At 42.3% G+C, this 20,425-nt stretch overlaps 1 protein-coding gene and 1 pseudogene across 2 annotated transcripts; one reads left to right on the top strand and one right to left on the bottom strand.

Annotated features, from left to right (window-relative positions):
• The first annotated feature begins 908 nt into the window (after positions 1 to 908).
• Positions 909 to 5,006, top strand: LOC121768738 (proline-rich receptor-like protein kinase PERK9). 2 transcript variants are annotated; one of them, XM_042165276.1, is made up of 10 exons: positions 909 to 1,057; positions 1,310 to 1,374; positions 1,469 to 2,510; positions 2,611 to 3,018; positions 3,097 to 3,183; positions 3,585 to 3,655; positions 3,728 to 3,804; positions 3,908 to 4,055; positions 4,303 to 4,464; positions 4,559 to 5,006. In XM_042165276.1, the coding sequence occupies exons 3-10, from the start codon at positions 1,505 to 1,507 to the stop codon at positions 4,766 to 4,768; spliced, it is 2,169 nt and encodes a 722-aa protein (XP_042021210.1). In that variant the 5' UTR covers positions 909 to 1,057; positions 1,310 to 1,374; positions 1,469 to 1,504; the 3' UTR covers positions 4,769 to 5,006. The 2 variants fall into 2 exon arrangements, with proteins under 2 accessions (XP_042021210.1, XP_042021211.1); XM_042165277.1 differs by having other exon boundaries at positions 963 to 1,374.
• A 609-nt stretch (positions 5,007 to 5,615) lies between these two features.
• LOC121766943 lies at positions 5,616 to 20,084 on the bottom strand (annotated as a pseudogene).
• Positions 20,085 to 20,425: the final 341 nt, after the last annotated feature.

Consider the following 20,425-nt stretch of genomic DNA (forward strand, 5'->3'; position numbering starts at 1 on the left):
GTTTTAAGTTTTTTAAGTTTTTAAAAGTTTTTTCTAATTTTTGAATTTTGTTTTTTAAATTTATTTCTTTAATTTTTTTCATCGTAACTACATGATGTCCATGTAAGCGGCCACGAGACGCCACATCATTTAAAAACGACACGTCAGCTCACCATTTCGCCAGAAAAACAATCATGGAAAATCGGCGACTAAATGCAAAGTTCGTGACTTTATACGCCAATTTTAAAGCTCGTGGGAAAAACCGGAATTCGGGCAAAGTTGGTGACTTTTAAGGCAGTTATCCCTTTTAAATATAAGAGCATCACATTCTCTACTTTACTTATAAAACAATACTCCATCAGTCATATAAGAATATGTACTCTTTCTATTTTAGTCCGTCTCATAAGAATATGCATTTTCTAATTTTGGAAAGTCTTTTATCTCTAATAACGTGAGACTCATTATCCACTAACAATACTTCAATTACTTTTTCTCTCTATATATCTCTTATTTTATCGATTTTACATTAAAATTTGTGCTGAATCCAAAGTTCATATTCTTTGAAGATGGAAGAAGTAATATACTCCATAAAATTTCGTGTTGAATTAGGAATGCTCTATTCAAAGGGGACAGAAGGAGCAGTATATAAATGAATATAAATAAACTTTCCTTACATCAAGATAACTATTCTGTCTTAACAAATAGAATTTCAGATTTTAATATCTATTCATAATTGATATGAATATGTGATTGGGACATTAATATAAAATACAAATTATACTCCTACTCCTGCGTTTTGATTTGGACCTTCAACTCAAGATTATTATTCTTGAGCATATAACTCAGACCCACCAACCAGTTTTACTCAGATATCAACGGTTGGGACAACGAGTTTTGAACTCTGATTTTGTCATTTAAATAAAATAAATAAATAAATAAATAAATTATTGAGAGACCCCATTTTCCGTGTTTACATTTTAGCTCTTCCAAAAGCCCCAATCATTCGAGTGCTATTCTATTGTGCGCTCATCAATATCTGCTGGCTACACTTGTAGTCTTCCATATTTGATGATCACAGGTATATATATATCAATTTTGGAAATTTCCATTAATTAAAAGTTGTTTCTTTTTTGTGTTGTATACACATCTGCTGTCTATTCTGTTGTAACTTTGCCGTTTTGAAGTTGTAGAACACTCGAGAAAACTAGGATTGATTTACTTTTTTGTTGGTGCAAGCTGAGATTTTTAGTAGCAGTAGAAGAATTAGAAATTTTAGGGTTGTGGGTTTTGTTGTCTGAGAAATTTATGCAATTTGGTATCGGTAATTGAGGTTTCTGTCTGCTGGAATTGCACTGGATTGGAAATTGTTTGCTGCAAGATTTGATTTTTGAGGAGGTAAATGGTGATTTTGTGATTCTTGTTTCAGTTTCTATGGTGATTTATGTAAATAGTTGGTAGTTGATTAGATGTGCTGGTTTTGATTTGGTAGGAATGGTAGAATTTAATTGATTTGGAGGGTGGTGATATGTCATCTGCATTTCCTTCTCCAAATTCTCCCGTTGCTGCTGCGCCGCCACCAACCTCCTCCTCTCCTCCTCAGTCTGCTTCTACTCCATTGAATTCTCCACCACCACAAATTTCTGCTGCCCCACCACCTCAGCCCAATTCACCTCCACCCGCCGCCTCACCACCACAAATTGCTGCTGCCCCACCACCTAAGGCCAATTCACCTCCACCCGCCGCCTCACCGCCGCCACCACCACCACCACTGCAAACCCCCAGCGAGATCGAAACTCCCATGGCTTCACAACCACCAACATCTTCTCCTCCTCCATCAGCCAACGTGCCTCCTCCATCAATTCCGCCTCCTCAGCCATCAAGTCCTCCTCCAACCTCTTCTCCACCACCAACTAGTCCTCCTCCTAGTGCACCACCTCCTTCGAAAAATCCGCCCCTGGCCCCACCAGAACCCGCAAAAAGCCCCCCACCTCCACCATCAACTCCACCACCGCGCACTTCTCCTCCTCCACGTCCACCTCCTAATAATTCACCACCACCACCACCATCACGTGACCCTCCTGCAAGTTCCCCTCCTCCACCATCAAATGAACCCCCCAAAAATGCACCACCACCACCACCAGTAGCCGTGCCACCACGTAGCCCTTCCACTCCTCCAGTACCGTCTCAGTCTCCACCACCCCCAATTTCTCCTCCAAGACTACTGCCACCGCCTTCAGTAGGAATGTCACCACCCCCTCCTTCCACGGTCTTGTCACCACCCTCTGTTTCTCCCCCATCGCGTAATCCACCAGGTGATACCCATTCCAATGATAATGCACCTCAAAGTTCACAGCCCTCAAGTGGTGGCAGTGGCGTTGACAACGGAGTCTTAATTTCAATTGGTGTGGGTAGTCTCCTATTTCTTGGGATACTTGGAGTTATAATCTGGTGTTTCTGGAAGCGAATGAAAAAGGGTTCTGGCCATAATGGTGGTTACATTATGCCAACCTCGGGTTCTTCTCCAAAATCTGGTAAACCATTAGCACTTGCTTATTCTATATTTTGCATGGACCTGTATATCCTCAGATATAAGAGGCAACTCAATATGTATGTGATCCTATTTTTGCATAGGTACTAGTTTACTCAAAGTACAATTATCATCACCAGACAATGGAAGTGGTTCTGGAAATGGCACTATGCATTCACCCAGTGAGCCTGGTTTGGGGAACTCAAGATCTTGGTTCACCTACGAGGAACTCGTTGATGCTACTAGTGGATTTTCATCCCAGAATCTCTTGGGTGAAGGTGGTTTCGGTTCTGTGTACAAAGGAACTCTTCCAGATGGTACAGAAGTAGCAATTAAGCAGTTACGGAATGGTGGAGGGCAGGGTGAGCGGGAATTCAGATCTGAAGTCGAGATAATTAGTCGCATACACCACCGCCATTTAGTCTCACTTGTAGGTTATTGCATTTCTGGGGAAAGAAGACTGCTTGTATTAGATTATCTTCCTAATAATACCCTTTCCTTTCATCTTCATGGTAAATTGTTGTTTTTCTAATGTGGAGTCTATTGGTTTTCCAGAAGGTAGTTGTTAATGTTTCCTGTTTCCTGCTCAGCTGAAGGCCAGCGTGTCTTGCAATGGGATACACGTGTTAAGATTGCGGTTGGTGCAGCTCGTGGGATAGCTTACCTTCACGAAGACTGTAAGCTCTTTACTTTTACTCGTGCATCCCAAACTGAACCTGTTCTGGTTTCATGATTTATGTAGTTGACTACCTGAATGGTGATTATTATACTCCCTCCGTCTGCCATTAAATGTCACACTACTTTGACCCGTCACGGGTTTTAAGAAATGTAATAGAAAGTGGGTCGAAAAAGTTAGTGGAATGTGGGTCCTACTTTTATATATAAGTTTTATAATAAAATGTGAGGGGAATGAGTTAGTGGAATGTGGGGTCCTTTACCAAAAGTAGTAAAAAGTAAGTGTGACAAGTATTGACTGACGGACGAAAAGAAAACTAGTGACATGTAATGGCGGACAGAGGGAGTATTTGCTTTTCATTAGAGAGGCATATGTGCATACCTAATTTTGTTAATCTTTCAGGCCATCCTCGTATCATCCATAGAGATATCAAGTCATCAAATATCCTTCTGGACAAAAACTTTGAAGCTCGGGTATGATGGATGACCAACGAACTTTATTTCTCTTTTCCTTGTTCTTTACACCATATATAACAACTCCCGCAGGTGTCCGATTTCGGACTAGCTAAATTAGCTATGGATACGAATACACATGTCACCACACGCGTAATGGGGACTTTTGGGTAAGTGGTCAGGCGAGAACATGGTTTAGGGTTAAATGAAGTCATCAAGAAATCATTTTCTGTTGTTATTCGTAGTCTAATTTGTAATAGCTGCTTTCTTCAGATACATGGCTCCTGAGTATGCATCCAGTGGCAAGTTGACTGAAAAATCTGATGTGTATTCCTATGGAGTTGTACTCTTAGAGTTGATAACTGGACGAAAGCCTGTAGATACATCTCAGCCACTAGGGGATGAGAGTCTCGTTGAATGGGTGAGTTCTTTCACCAGACATCCCTTCATTGATGTACTCAAATTGCTAATTTACACTTAGATTGTTGTAAGCTTGTCAATATCAAAGTTCCCACTTGCAAAACAATATAAGGCTCTCCTTTAAATTTACCATTAGTTCGAACTGCTTGTCCCAGGAAATCGTAAAGAGCTGATCAATCTAACATGACATGTTTCATCATGACATTTAATATTCAAAACCATTTTCTCCCTATCTATGTTTCTATCAGGCCCGGCCTTTATTAAGTCACGCGGTCGAGACAGATGAATGCGGGGGACTAGCAGATCCAAGATTAGCCGGGAATTTTGTTGCTGGCGAGATGTTCCGACTAATTCAAGCTGCAGCAGCTTGTGTTCGCCATTCATCCACAAAGAGGCCCACAATGGGACAGGTAAAGAACTAATCTCATACTGCCATCTAAAATTATGCACGACTCTCTTTGGTGGGTTGATGGGGTCTCTCAAACATGTCGATATTATACCAAGGTTGTGAGGGCTTTCGACAACATGGTCACCTCAGATTTGACAAATGGGATGAGAGTCGGGGAAAGTGAAATATTCAACTCTGCTGAACAATCTGAAGAGATCAGATTGTTTCGGAGGATGGCATTTGGAAGTCAAGAATTTAGTACTGATTTCTTCAGTCAAAACAGAGGGAGCAGCGAACACAACCGGCAAAGTGGCCAGAGAGATTGATGGAAATTTGAGATCCCATTTTCGATCAAAAGCTTTTTGTAAGTAAATGAAAATGGCAACCCATGCTGATTGAGAGATAACAGCTGCATTGTGGATGCCCTTAGTTTTGTTTTTGGGCTCTGTAGTTTCTGTGTATTCTATTTCTAGGACCAATTTTTTTTTGTTGTATATAGAAGGGTTATTTTTCTGTGCATTCAGTTTTGCCCCATTCTTCAATTTATGCAGACTTCATTTTATATACAGAGTTGGTCTCAAACAGACATAGTTTTCACTATTTTTGTTTTTTTCAGATCTTATTATATTCGAACACGAAGCAACAAACATGTGAAAGAAAAAGTTGAAAAAGCAACAGAATTCTGCAAAACAAAATGAGATAATTCCAAAAAAATCCATGTGAAATGCAGAGTGCAAGTTCTCAGATTTGGATTTTGGACAGCTTAAATTTTTTCAATTAGAAAAACAACATCTTACAGCTCTATAACAAGATCACAAATATAAAAATTGACTCATTTCTATCTGAGGAATGCCAGCCAGTATAGTAAATGACAATTTGTTCATTTTAATTTTTAGCTTCTAACTCTGAGTGTGCCATTTTCAGAGCTTCACACATGATAAAACCATTCCAATGCAAATCAAATAAGATTTTTTTAATAGCAGAATTTTAGTAACAAAAATCTCCTCTCTCTCTTTATTTGCATGATAGCTTGATCAATTATTACAACAAGATTCTAATTTCTAAGTACAAGAAATTATACAGAGTTAGTAAAATCAAAAGAATAAAAAAATAATGAGGGTTTAACAACAATCACAAGAAGTTTTTTCTGTACAGATTAAGAATGCCAAGCTGCTACGAGCGGCCATGGCTTTGTCCCTGCAGAGGGTTTGTTCGTGCCAATGAACTCGCTGTGTATCCAACGGTTGTAGGCCTAATCGACCTCTGCCTCACCATGTTGCAGTACTCGGGATCCTCGTACCACCCATCGTGCCTTATCCACTGTATCGCGTTGTAGATGAAAAATCTCATCTGGATCGCGTTGGTACAATGGGAAAAATCTCATCTGGATCACGTTGTAGATGAAGTAGGGCAGAGACCACAACGATGATGGTGACAATGTAGTAGGCGGGCATGGCTGCAAGAGTCTCGACAAAGACTTGGTACGCAGTTGTGGATGCGGTGGGAGACAGAGCTCCATAGGCCAAGAGGAAAAGGTACCACAGTGCAATGCTCCCCCAAATCAGAATGTGGTGTAGCAGAGTGAAGTAGCTGATCGCGAGTTCCAGCTGGCAGTTCACGAGCCAGACAACACAAGTGTACATTGTGGCTCCGAAGATTTGGAAATCCATGGTCTTGCCCTCTTTGTTGAACGCCCGAGGGTTCAGCGCCTTTGCGCAGAAGAAGAAGATGATGACGGCGCTGCCAAGGCCATTGAACATCCAGCCTGTTATGCGGTGCCAGCTGAAGAGGAGATTCTGCGCACCTTCTTGGTACAGCATCGGGAACTGCATTTTCCAAAATGTGACCATAGATGAATCTGAATTATATACAGATGCAGTGTAGGTTTGATACCTTTACATAGAATCTAGCTGAGACGTCTTGGTCGAAGACTCCTAGAGCTATCAGGGGCAACGAAGTGAAGAGAGCACGTTGTAGAAGGAGAGGAACCAATCATTGTATGCAGGTTGTCCGGAGAATGATGTGCAAGCTTCGTACAAGAACACCGTGATAACAAAAGTAATGTTCTTGTAGAAGAAGTAACAAATCTGCATTGAAAAAAGAAGACTTTTTAGAGATTTGTTAATACAAACTGCAATGGAAATTTGTTTATTAGAAATCACCATTGTCGAAATCCTTCTATAGCACCAATGTCCATGCACCAAAAGCAAGCGTTCCAAATATCGGAACTGAGCTATCGCTATGTCGCTGGACATCACTGCCTAAATTTGCAGAAGAAGTATGTCAGATTTGATTTGCAAGCTCAAGAAACAGTTTCTTTACGCCGTCTTCCAATGCATATGCAAGAGATTTCCCATCAATGATCAAAGCAAATGCCTCATTGGCTATCTTAGCAACCTGAGCCTTCCCTTCGGTGATCTGTCGAAGAACACTTTCCTTCAAAGCCTAATAAATTAAATGAAGCAGTAAGAATCTCCTATTAAAACATCTTTAGATTAACATGAAAATTTATCCAACAAGATATAAAATTTACCTTAGCGATTTCACTCTTTTCGCCATTTTTTCTCCAGAGCTTTGATCTCAGGGGCTCTCCAATGTGATAATAATTTGCTCCATTCCTAGTCTGAGCAAACTACAAGCATAACTGAAATATTGATTCTTGTAGTTAGAAATAAATTGGAAATTATACAGCTCGAAGCTAAAGTTTTAAGGTATTAGGCCAAGAATATAATTAATAACATATATACCCTATGTTAATAGCAGTTTCCATCTTATCCCCAGTCAAAACCCATAATTTGATTCCTGCACGAGCTAGTTTGTCGATGCATTTTGGAACCTGAAAGGAATAAAATTGAGAGAGATGATGAATAGTACTGCATGATAGTTTTTGCGCCTAGAAGAATCAAATCTCTTTCTATACCTTCAGCCTCTTCATCAATCAACGCCTCGCGATCAGCGGTAACTGAGTTTTTGGCAGCTGATAGTTTTGAATCAAATGCTTGAAATTCGTCTTCGCTGAGCTCCCTATAGGTAAGTATCAAGGTCCTCAAGCCTGCATCAGCGTACTCATTGCAATGTTCTCTTGTTTTCTCTTCATATTGCCTCCCATTATTAGCAAGCCTCTCAAACATGACACTGCATACAACAGGAGGATGAGCAAATCAGTCGCATTTAAAAATTGCTCGTGGCATTGACTTTTTTTACTTCAGAGCAAAGAGCAAACCAACCTGTCAGCTCCTTTGCAAAGTAGCAGTAGCTTTCCCTCCTCATCTCTTACTATAACTGACATTCTCTTTCTAGCACTCTTGAATTCTAGCACTCTTGATTGCGGCAAGTATATCAACAACATTAACAATATGGATGCCAAGTACATTTCCTAATAGAATGATAGGATACTAACACGTTGTCTAGTGATGGGGTTCAACTCGTTGATTAAAACACTTGTTTGTGTTCTTTTGAAGAACTCAAACCCAAGTTCTCTACCTGCAATTACAAAGGCAGCCTCATCAGGTGACTCGGCCTCATACACGATTTTCCCAGTACTCTCATTCACCCAATTCCCACTGCTGATCCTCTCATCATCAAAGTTGAAGCCTTTCACATTGTAGGGCTTACAGGGTGCTCAAGGGAATGGTTTGCATCCACAGCCAGAGGCGACCCTATTCTGTTTGCCATAGACCGTTCCACCTCCGTTACACCATAGCCATAAGCAGTGCCAGCAATCGTGCACTTAATGAACTCCATGGAATTGCAAGTCAACGTGCCTGTCTTATCAGAGAGAATTGTATCAACTTGGCCGAGTTCCTCATTTAGATATGAGGTACGGGCGTGAGCTGGCTTGTCGACTTCTTCATAGTACATATGTATGTCTTGATTGATGAAAATGCTCTGTGTTGGATGTTGATCGGAGATGATGCGATGCAGAATGAGTCGACCTCGATGAGAAAACTTGTGAGAAATTCTATTGAATCTTGAGGAATGAAAATCTCTGGTTTACAATTGAAAAACTTGAAAAATACAATTCCCTCTCAAAACTCTTTTATAGCCGCCAAAACAAAATCTAACTAACTACCAGAAAAATAAATCCTACGGCTAGGATTTATCCATCACTTAAAGTCTTCATCCGACGGCTCCTGAACTTCTCGGTCAAAGTTCAAGATGTTTCAGCTCCAACTTGATTTCAATAGCTTCAACTAAGCAATTAACATCTACAAAACTCCACCTTCATTGCTTAGATGAAACCCTCATTACCCCCTGCACATATTCACCAACCTCAAGCACAATTCGAACTTTTCCTTCGGTAGTGGTTTGGTTAACATGTCTGCAGGGTTCACATTTGTATCAACCTTGAACAGCATCACCTTGCCATTCTCTACTTCTTCTCTCACAAAATGCATCCGCACATCTATGTGCTTACTGCGTTCGTGAAAAACCTGGTGCTTCGCTAAGCTCAAAGCTCCATTGTTATCACAGCCTATAGGTATTGCTCCCTGCTCAACTCCAAAATCACCTGCAATACCCTTTAGCCAAGAACTCTCTTTCACTGCAGCTGTCAACGCAATATATTCAGCTTCAGTTGTCGAGAGAGCCACTACGCTTTGCAAACCTGACTTCCAACTCACGGCTGCTCCATACATGGTGAAGACATAGCCGGATTGAGACTTTCTGGTATCCACACTACCAGCAAAATCACTATCACAAAATCCAACCAAAGCTTCTTTCTGATCATATCCACTGCTCTTGTACAAAATTCCCAGATTCCCAGCTCCTTTTAGATATCTGAGAATCCATTTTAGAGCTTGCCAATGCTCTTTCCCATAGTTGCTCATGTATCTGCTTGTGCAACTGATGGCTTGTGCTACATCCGGCCTAGTCCCAATCATTGCATACATTATGTTTCCTACCACATTAGCATACGGGATACACTGCATTTCAGTCATTTCCTCCTCAGTTTTTGGTGATTGTTCCATTGTCAGCCTGAAATGCTGTGCAAGTGGTGTAGCTGTCACTCTTGAGTTGTCCATTTTGTACCTTTTCAGCACCCTTGATATATAATCCGTTTGACTCAGCCACAACTCCCTTTTCCCTCTATTTCTGACAATATTCATGCCCAGAATTCTTCGAGCTGGTCCAAGATCTTTCATATCAAAAGCCATACTCAAATCATGTTTTACTTTCTGAACTTCACTCTTTGAGGCTCCTGCCACCAGCATATCATCGACGTACAGTAACAAATAAGCCACTGCAACATCCTTATCCTTCTTGATATAAACACACTCGTCATAGCTCGATCTTTCAAAACCATTTTTGAGCACAAAATCATCAAACTTCTTGTGCCATTGTCGGCTGGCCTGCTTCAAGCCATAAAGGCTCTTTTTCAGTAGACATACTTTGTTCTCCATGCCCTTTTGGACAAAACCCTCTGGTTGACACATATAGATGGTTTCTTCCAACTCTCCATGCAAGAATGCCGTTTTCACATCTAGTTGCTCAAGTTCCCAATCAAGTCTAGCCACAACCGCCAATAGAATTCTTATCGATGTATGTTTAACCACTGGTGAAAATACCTCAGTGTAGTCAATTCCATGTTCCTGAGTGAACCCACGAGCCACTAACCTGGCCTTGAACCTGATTTGTTCACCATCTGCTGACTCAATTTTTCTCTTGAACAACCACTTGCAGGTTACCAATTTCCTTCCCTCCACCTTGTCCACAAGAATCCAGGTGCCATTCTTAAGAAGAGAATCAACCTCTTCAATCATAGCCTGAAGCCACTTATCTCTATCCCTGCAATTCATTGCTTCTTTATATGAAGCTGGCTCAGAGAACTCCACCTCCTCTGCTACACAAAATGCAAAATAGAGCATCTCACTGTCAGTGTATCTTGCTGGACGTTTCACATTCCTCCTCCTAGTTCTGTCTCTGGCCAGTTGATAAGTAGATGTATCTTGGTGAGTTTCTCCTATTTCAGCTTGCTCACCATCAGGCTGCTGAACCACAGCCTCTCCATCAGAATCACCTTGCTGCTCCACCTCAAGCTGAACTATCTGGTGCTGATCTTGAGATGACTTTACTGAATCCTTCATAGGCATCTCATCTTCCACAAAAGTCACATATCCCTACTCACCAAAATTTTCTGATTCCCAGGCTCTAAACACCAGAGTCTATAGCCTTTCACACCAGTTTGATATCCCAGCATGATGCACCTCACTGCCCTTGCATCCAATTTGGTCTTTTTCTGTAATGCAAAAGCCTTGCAGCCAAATGGCTTTAACTGAGAGTAGTCTCCATAGCTTCCATACCATCTGAGGTCCGGGGTGTCTCCATCAATGCTAGAAGATGGGCATTTGTTTATCAGCTTCACTGCAGTAGCCACAGCTTCTGCCCAAAACTTTTTCTCCAAACCAGAAGCTAATAGCATGCACCTTACCCTCTCCATTATTGTCCTATTGGCCCTCTCAGCAACACCATTTTGTTGAGGGTTCAATGGAACAGTCCGATGTCTTTTTATTCCCTTCGATATAGAGAATTCCCCAAACTCCTTTGAGACAAACTCCAATCCATTATCAGTTCGTAGACACTTCACTACACAGCCTTTCTCTTGCTCAACAATGTTGCACCACTCTTTAAATTTTGATAGAGCCTCTGATTTTTCTTTCAGAATAAACACCCAAAATTTTCTAGAGTAATCATCAATAACTGTCATATAATATCTCCCACCACCTATAGACACAACAGGGGAGGGTCCCCATAGATCACTGTGCACATAATCTAAAGGGGCTGTGGAGGTGTGTTTACCTCTCTGATAAGGAGTTTTCTTGGCTTTTCCCATCACACATTCTTCACAGATCTTTGCAGGTTCTGCATCAACACTAGTTATAACATCTCTCTTTACTAACTCTTTGATGCTTCCCATGGCTGGATGTCCCAGCCTCTTGTGCCAGAGATCACATGACTCCATCTTGACAACATTGGCTTGATTTCCAGATATAATAGCTGAGCCACATAGGTAGTAAAGGCTGCCATTTCTTCTGCCCTTCATCAACACTACCCCTTTCCTTTTCACCTCCATAACTCCATCACTCGAATGAAATGAGCATCCCTTTCTTTCCAACATCCCCAGGGAGATCAGGTTTCTTCTCACCTCCGGGATGTACCTCACTTCACTCAAGATGGCCGAAGAATCATTGTCAAGTCTGAATCTGACCTTGCCGATTCCCTCAATGCGGCATATCTGATTGTTGCCTAAGACAACCGAGCCATGCGCCTCTGCAAACTCCTCAAACAATTCCAGTCTAGGACACATATGTAGGCTGCATCCAGAGTCTAGTATCCAAGGTTCCCCACATGCTTTCTCCATCACGTTCAGGGCATGTGGAACCTCTTCTTCTTGCACGCAGTCGGTTGTGGGTTTAGATTGATTGCTTTCTTGAGCCTGCTTCCTCTTCCACGCGAAGCAGTCCTTTTTAAGATGGCCCGACTTCTTGCACCAATGGCAAGAACGCGTCTCCTTTTGATCAAAGCCACCATTCTTTGGAGCCTCCTTCTTGAATGGCTTCTTGCCCTTGTATTTCTTAATATTCAGACTTTCAGAGACAACTTCAACACCCTTTTCCCCATGCCTCTGAATTTCCTTTGATCTTATTGCAGATTGAACCTGCAATAGAGTGACAGTCCCATCTCTCCCAAATAGGATCGCATCCCTCATTTGGTCATAGGATCTGGGCAGAGCATTCAATAGGAGAATAGCTTTGTCTTCTTCCCCGAGCTTCACATCGATGTTCTCTAGGTCATCGACAGCCTTGTTAAACTCTTCCAGCTGCTCCAAAATATCTTTATCTTCAACAAACCGATACGAATATAGCCGCTGCTTCATAAAGAGCCGATTAGCCAGCGACTTAGTCATATAAAGCTCCTCACATCTTTCAAGAATCCCCATCGCAGTCTTTTCCTTAGCCACTTCGCGCAAAACTTTATCACCCAGACTCAAGACCACCACGCTATGCGCTTTTGCAAGCACCTCCGCTCGCTTAACCTTGGCCCTTTCATCAAGCACCACGGCTGGATCTTCCACGACTAATGCGTCTGCTAACCCTTGCTGTATCAGCAACGCTCGGATCTTCATTCGCCAAAGACCGAAGTCGTTCTTCCCCGTAAACTTCTCCGCCTCGAATCTTGAGGCCATTGTCGTCGATCCAGTGCTCTATCCGGTGTCAGCTACTTCGCGTCGTCTCCGCCGTTTCCCACAGACGGCGCCACTTGTTGGATGTTGATCGGAGATGATGCGATGCAGAATGAGTCGACCTCGATGAGAAAACTTGTGAGAAATTCTATTGAATCTTGAGGAATGAAAATCTCTGGTTTACAATTGAAAAACTTGAAAAATACAATTCCCTCTCAAAACTCTTTTATAGCCGCCAAAACAAAATCTAACTAATTACCAGAAAAATAAATCCTACGGCTAGGATTTATCCATCACTTAAAGTCTTCATCCGACGGCTCCTGAACTTCTCGGTCAAAGTTCAAGATGTTTCAGCTCCAACTTGATTTCAATAGCTTCAACTAAGCAATTAACATCTACACTCTGAAGCACCTTCACAATCTCTATTGAGACGTACAATGAGATTGGAATGAAGTAGCTATAGAGAAACACCGCTGTGAGAAAATGATACACAGCAGCAATCGAAACCCTATCAGGATCAAAGAAGATGTCAGCTCTCTCGGGTTTGAGGTACCACCTTCGGTGCCCACCTTCCTTGTCATCCCTAGTAACAATGCCAAAGTAAACTGAGCCAACAAGAAAAGCACACCGAATAAAAGGTAGATGATCATATCCATCTTCTTGCTTCTCTTTGAGGGAGGATCCGTGGAGTTCTGAATCACTTTTGTGTCATGGCCAGTGATGATCACTGCACCATATATGTGGTCCGTGTTTCGTAGCTTGGAATCTCTGAGTAGAAGCTGTAGAGGGGAGAGAGCGTATTGCTGATCCTCGACCTCCATGCTCCCAATAAAGCTGTACAAGTTAGCATTAGGGTCTTCGCATTTGACAATGGCCTTAAAATCACCAAAGTCATGCTCCTCCTACAACGATGAAGTCACTTCCAACGCTTGCTTGAGCTTCAAATTTGTCTCCCCATCGAGATTCATCATCTCAACATACCATATAGCTTCCTCGTAGCTTGAAGATAACAGGACTAAATCTGCAGGAAAGAACTGATCCTTCTCCACCTTCACTAAATCACCCACTCTCAGATTTCGCCATTCAGTCTGCTTGAAAATCCCACCACCTTGATGCACCTTTACCTTCCTATTGTTGATCTCAATATCCTAACAATCCCAAAACAGACCATCATAAGCAAAAAGAAACCTTAAACTTCACTACTATTTGTTTCAACAACGAAAAGATATCAAGCATATGAAACAGAAAACAATATATGACCATAAATAGTTTCCATCTACATTCTAAGATACATAACACAGAAATGAATGAACATCAATCAGATCATCAACGCAAGAAACCTTAACTTCACTACTATTTGTTTCAACAACGAAAAGAAATCACGCATATGAAACAGAAAACGATTGTATGACCATAAATAGTTGCTATCTACTTTCTACAGCATAATATTTCCTAAAATAACTTCCAGCTTCCAAAGATACATAATACAGAAATGAATGAACATTAATCAGATTATCAATAACAAGAAACCTTAACTTCACTACTATTTGTTTCAACGACGAAAAGAAATCAAGCATATGAAACAGAAAACAATATGACCTTCAATCTACAGCATAATATTTCCAACTTTCTAAGATACATAACACAGAAACGAATGAACATCAATCAGATCATCAACAACATGAAATGTAGGTGGCAAAATGAAATTGACCTGCTTCTTCCGTTGAAAATCTCCAATGCCCTCCTTAACCATGGTTGCTCCGATGACTACAATCAACGGAAGGATGGCGCTGGAGGCGGTATACAGAGCAAGGGGCGTGAAGGACAAGCAGCCGGTGACAAGGCAGTAGAAATTAGCCACTCTTCTATGTTAAATGGCTAAGAAGAAGAAGGATTTTGGTAAAAAGCTTGATTATTTTCTTCAACAATATGATACCCTTATATAGGGCATTACAAAGCTTGTGCTACAAGTATTCTTGGGCACCAAGCTAATATATTCTTGGGCACCAAGCTCATGTATTTCTTAGCCTCCAAGCTAATGTATTTCTTAGCCTCCAAGCTAATACAAAGCTAATCCTACAAGCTTATACCTTTCTTTTTCTAACACTCCCCCTCAAATTGAGTAGTGGGATCCCCGATACTTAATTTGTCAAGAACTCCTTCAAGACTCCTTGAGCTAACTGCCTTGGTCAGTATATCTGCTAGTTGATCTTCAGAACGTACAAAAGGGAATTCGACCACTCCTTCTTCAATTTTTTCCTTGATGTCTATCCACCTCAACATGCTTTGTTCGGTCATGTTGGACAGGATTCTCTGAAATGCTTATGGCGGCTTTGTTGTCGCAGTATAACTGACTCTTACTTGGAATATAATCAATCTCTGTCATCAATTTCCTCAACCACATGATCTCGGTCAGACCACTCTTAATTCCTCTGAATTCTGCCTCTGCACTAGACAGGGCTACCACCTTCTGCTTCTTACTCTTCCACGTTACCAAGTTTCCTCCAACGAATGTAAAGTAGCCTGAAGTCGACCTTCTATCCACTGGATTACCTGCCCAATCTGCATCAGTATACCCATGGATGTCTAAGTCTCCATTTTTCTTAAACACTATTCCGTGTCCGACGGTTCCCTTCAAATATCGAACTATTCTTAGTGCAGCTTCTAAGTGTTCGGCCTGGGGTTGATGCATAAATTGACTTACAACCCCTACAGCATAAGCGATGTCAGGTCTAGTGTGAGATAAATAGATGAGTCTCCCAACTAGTCGCTGATATTGCCCTCGATCTGCGGCCTCAGCTCCATCTTGTATCTTCAAGCCATGGTTTTGTACAATTGGGGTCTCGGCTGGCTTACACTCTAGTAGGCCGGTCTCTGCTAAGATGTCCAAGATGTACTTCTTCTGTCTCAAGAATATCCCCCGTGGTGAGCGAAGGACTTCAATTCCCAAGAAGTACTTGAGATCACCTAAATCCTTCATCTCAAATTCTTTGAAAAGCTTCTCCTTCAAATTCTCAATTTCCTTTGCATCATCGCCTGTAATAATCATGTCATCAACGTACACAATTAAACAGGTAGTCTTTCCCTCGTGCCTTTTCAGGAACAGTGTATGATCTGAATTGCTTTGCATGTATCCATAGCTCTTCATTGCGTCTGCAAATCTACCAAACCAGACTCTCGGTGACTGCTTTAGCCCATACAGAGTCTTCCTCAATCGGCATCCTTCACCTGCCTTGAACTCATCAGAGAAGCCTGGTGGCGCCTCCATATATATTTCATTTTTCAACTCCCCATGAAGAAAGGCGTTAGTGACGTCGAACTGGTACAGTGGCCAATCTCGATTGGCGGCAATGGAAAGTAGTACTCGGACTGTATCCATCTTAGCTACAGGAGAGAACGTTTCTGAGTAGTCTATTTCATAAGTCTGAGTGTACCCTTTAGCCACCAGTCGAGCTTTATACCGCTCGATACTTCCATCCGGTCTCCGCTTAATGGTGAACACCCATCTGCACCCAACTGGTTTCTTTCCTTCGGGGAGTATACACTTGTCCCAGGTGTGGTTACGCATTAAAGCATCTATCTCCTTGTTCATAGCTTCTCTCCAATGCTTGTTCCTCATCGCTTCATCGGCTGACTGTGGGATTTCCTTCTCGTCGTAGAGTGCTTCCTCGAACGCCTGAGCCATCTCAGTCAGGTGCCCTTTTGCCAAGTTAGCAATAGAGTATCTTGCCTTTCTGTTGATTCTTTCTGGACTGTACCTCTTTGGTGGTACTCCCCTGTTTGCCCTTGGAGGTAGTATATATCTCCCAGTGTCAGGATCGACTCCCTCAACTTCATCCATTTCAACTTCTTTAGGTTGATCACTATTATCCCCCTGAGTCTCATCCACAACACTAGTTCCAGTAATCTCATTGACAGGGGCAAGAGTACTTACATTCGATATCAGGAGCGGAGAGTCACTACTAGGACTTGTGTCACCTGCCGCTTCAGTCTGCACCACGTCAGAGACTTGTCCAGCGGAGTTGCGTACTGCTTCCTCTGGTAGGTCCACTTCTGGTACACTTGGCATTGACACCCAGCTTAGTGGGTCACTATTAGGTGTCCTAATATCACCCTCCCCCTGACCGCTAAGGTGGGTATAGAAGTACTCTGATTCAAGAAAGTCACAATTCATGGTCGTGTACATACGATTAGATTTAGGATCAAAGCATCTATAACCCTTTTGGTTCACCCCGTAACCCACAAATACACATTTAATAGCGCATGGGGATAATTTTGTTCGTTCATGTTTTGGTATATGGACAAAGACGGAGCAGCCAAAGATCCGAGGTTTTAGGGAAAGATGTTGAGGAATGGTCGTGTATAGGGCTAGGGTATCGACTGGCGTTTGAAACTTTAGGATATGGGTAGGTAGCCGATTTAGAAGGTAAGCGGAAGTGGCGAGGGCTTCAGGCCAGAAGGTCTTTGGGACTTGTGATTCAATGAGTATGGCACGGGTCATTTCTAGTAGGATTCTGTTTTTCCTTTCGGCTACCCCATTTTGTTCTGGAGTGTGGGCACAGGTGGTTTGGTGTATCATTCCCTTTTCTAGGATGAACTGTTTCATTTTGGAATTGACAAACTCCCCCCCATTATCAGATCGAAGGGTTTTGATGGGTTTTTGGTATTGTGTTTGGACAAGATTATAGAAGTGGACAAAGTTTTCGAAAACTTCAGATTTATGCTTCATAAAGTATACCCAAGTCATACGGGTACAATCGTCAACAAAGATAAGAAAGTATCTAAAGCCTTGTCCCCCAACTACTGGTGCGGGCCCCCAAACATCAGAATGTATTAAATCAAAAATAGATTTAGTACGAGAATTACTCAACGGATAGAGGTTTCTATGGCTTTTAGCTAAAACACAAGTTTCACAATGCATGCTCGATTTTGAAGTGATATTAGGAAATAACATTTTTAAATAACCCGGAGAAGGATGTCCTAGGCGTCGGTGCCAAAGCCAAGCTTCCCTATCAGCAGACCCGTGAGTTAGCATGGCAGCTCCTTTTTGGGCTATCTCATCCACGTAGTACAGTCCGTTACTTTCAGTGCCACGTCCAATAATCTCTCCGGTCCTGATATCCTGCAGTAGACAGAAATTCGGTTGCATTAGCAGTGTGCAATTTAATTCCCGAGTCACATGACTGATTGACAGTAGTTTATGGGAAAGTGAGGGAGCATGCAAACAATTAGATAATTCTAAAGTTGGAGAAATCTTCACAGTCCCTGCCCCCTTTACAACCGTAAAATCCCTACTAGCAGTCTGAATATGAGATAGGTGAGGCTTGTGAGTTTTAGAAATATCTGACTCATCATAAGTCATCGTGTCAGTGGCCCCGCAATCAAAAATCCACCTATTGATTTTTCCAATACCTGCAGACATAGCACATGCTGTCCCAAAATTTTCTAGGACTTGAAACCTATTTTTACGTTCAATGGGGGCTGATTTATAGCTTTCGAGCATGTTGGGGTTTATTTTAGAATTTTGGAATTTTATTGGGGCCAAATCAAACATATTTTCATCATGAGGTATATTTTGTAAAGGTAAGGAAGGCCGAGGGTTAGGTTGCAAACCTAGCCCTAATACCACATTACCTCTCGCCGTCTCCCTCATTTCCTCTTCATCGGATTTGGTTCCTCCAGCGGCGAACTGCGCGATTCCGGCTGTTCTCGGTGGTGCGCCGATCAACTGCTCGTTGCCCCGGGTATGAGTAGTCATGTCACGGCTGCCCTCGGTGGTGGCGAGGGTTGTGATTCCTCCATCCGTTCCAACAGCCGCGGCGGCGTGGCCTTTGCTCCACGGTGGCCGAGTAGCCGCCGATTTGTGCTTCAACTCCCACCATTCCGGATACCCTACCAATTCAAAGCATTGCTCTCTTGTGTGCTTGCGTTTTCCACAATTGGTACAAACCAATTTGGATCTATCATCATCCGTTCTTCGCTCCTCGGATGTCCGTTGGTTCCATCCCCCATTTCCGCTACTGCCACCACGGCGTGGGGCGGTGGAGTGATTTGGCCTCCTCGCCGTGAATAGCCCTGCTCCGATTCCGTCTCCTGGGGGTTTTCCGTCTGTAGGACGGAGAATTTCCGATCGGGCATCTTCCCGCTTCGCTATGTTGTACGCTTGCTCGGCTGAGGGAAGTGGTTCCATTTTTAACACCTCTCTCTTTACGATTTCATACTTGTCATCCAATGCCGTAAGAAACTGATACAGTCTATTTTGTTCAGTTTCTTCATTGTGGATCTGTATATCATCTGGGCATTTCATCCGGTTGGGCCTCTTTTGGTCAATTGCTGTCCAGATCTCATTGAGATCGTTCCACACTTCCTCCAGTGTGGTGTTCCCCTGTTTTAGAGTGCTTGCCTTACGGTGTAGATTGTATATCTGTAACGAATCTCCACCGCTTTTGTATGTTACGGCCAGGCTGTCCCATATGTGCTTCGCCGTCGGTTGTTGAGCCACTCGGCTGACCAATTTGGTCTCGATATTTTGAACTAGCCACGTAAATACACAATGGTCGGCTTCCTGCCATTGTGTAAACGTTGGATCTGTTCTTGCTGGTGGGGATGGGACTCCAGTGATGTGAGATACCATCCCCCTTCCGCTAATCGCATTGTGCATCAGGATGGACCATACCGGATAGTTCTCTCCGTTGAGTTTAAACCCTACTGTCAAGGGTTGAGAATCGGTCTTGTATATTGGTTTTTCTGGTTTGTCGGGATTTTCTGGTGGTTGGTTTTGCATGAGGCTTTTTCGCATGAAATTTGAAAAGAGACGTGCAAACTCATCCGCTTCGGATGAGTTCGAGTCGCCGGTGATCACCTTTTCAGTTTCTGACATTTCTGCCTTTTACAGGTTCTTGGCCAAGAGGTTGGGAGAGGTTTAAGAACGATGATGAGATTGATTCTGACCTCCAAGAATCGTTGCTGGCTCTGATGCCATGTTAAATGGCTAAGAAGAAGAAGGATTTTGGTAAAAGGCTTGATTATTTTCTTCAACAATATGACACCCTTATATAGGGCATTACAAAGCTTGTGCTACAAGTATTCTTGGGCACCAAGCTAATATATTCTTGGGCACCAAGCTCATGTATTTCTTAGCCTCCAAGCTAATGTATTTCTTAGCCTCCAAGCTAATACAAAGCTTATCCTACAAGCTTATACCTTTCTTTTTCTAACATTCTAAACTGCTCAAACAGAGACTTAGGCAAGAAACTTGATGCTGTATACTTTGTAGTTTTCACATAATTTGTGGCATAACTCCTAATGCTGTTGTCTGCACCATATGGCTCATTGCAAAAAACCACTCTTGAAAAACCAGGTCTCCCAATCTGTGAGTGTTCATCTTTGAATCCTCCTATACCACATTTGAATGAGTAGATCTGGCTGAGATGCAGCTTCTTCCTTCTCTCTCCTCCCATTTTCTAACAATGCTAAGCAATTACTCTACCTCAAAATCACAACTTTGGCAGCCCCTCAAATCACAAAAAACCTATTGAGTAATAAAACTTCACCAAACAACCATACAAGAAGAGGATGCAGACTCTAACAGTCACATATTTCAGAGAATCTGAGGCGAAATTCCAAGAAACTACCTCCTGGGAGGTAGTATCCTTCGTTTGTTCCCGCAAAAAAAAAGTTTCCAGAGAGGGGAAAGACGCGAGAAGCTCTCGCGTGTTTAAACATACACACGTTCTCCTCTCGCGTGTTTAAACATACACGCATCACGCTGATGCGTGTCTCCCTTTGATACAAAAATCAG

The sequence above is a fragment of the Salvia splendens genome, chromosome 15 (genome assembly GCF_004379255.2).
Source record: "Salvia splendens isolate huo1 chromosome 15, SspV2, whole genome shotgun sequence".
NCBI classification, from domain to species: domain Eukaryota; kingdom Viridiplantae; phylum Streptophyta; class Magnoliopsida; order Lamiales; family Lamiaceae; genus Salvia; species Salvia splendens.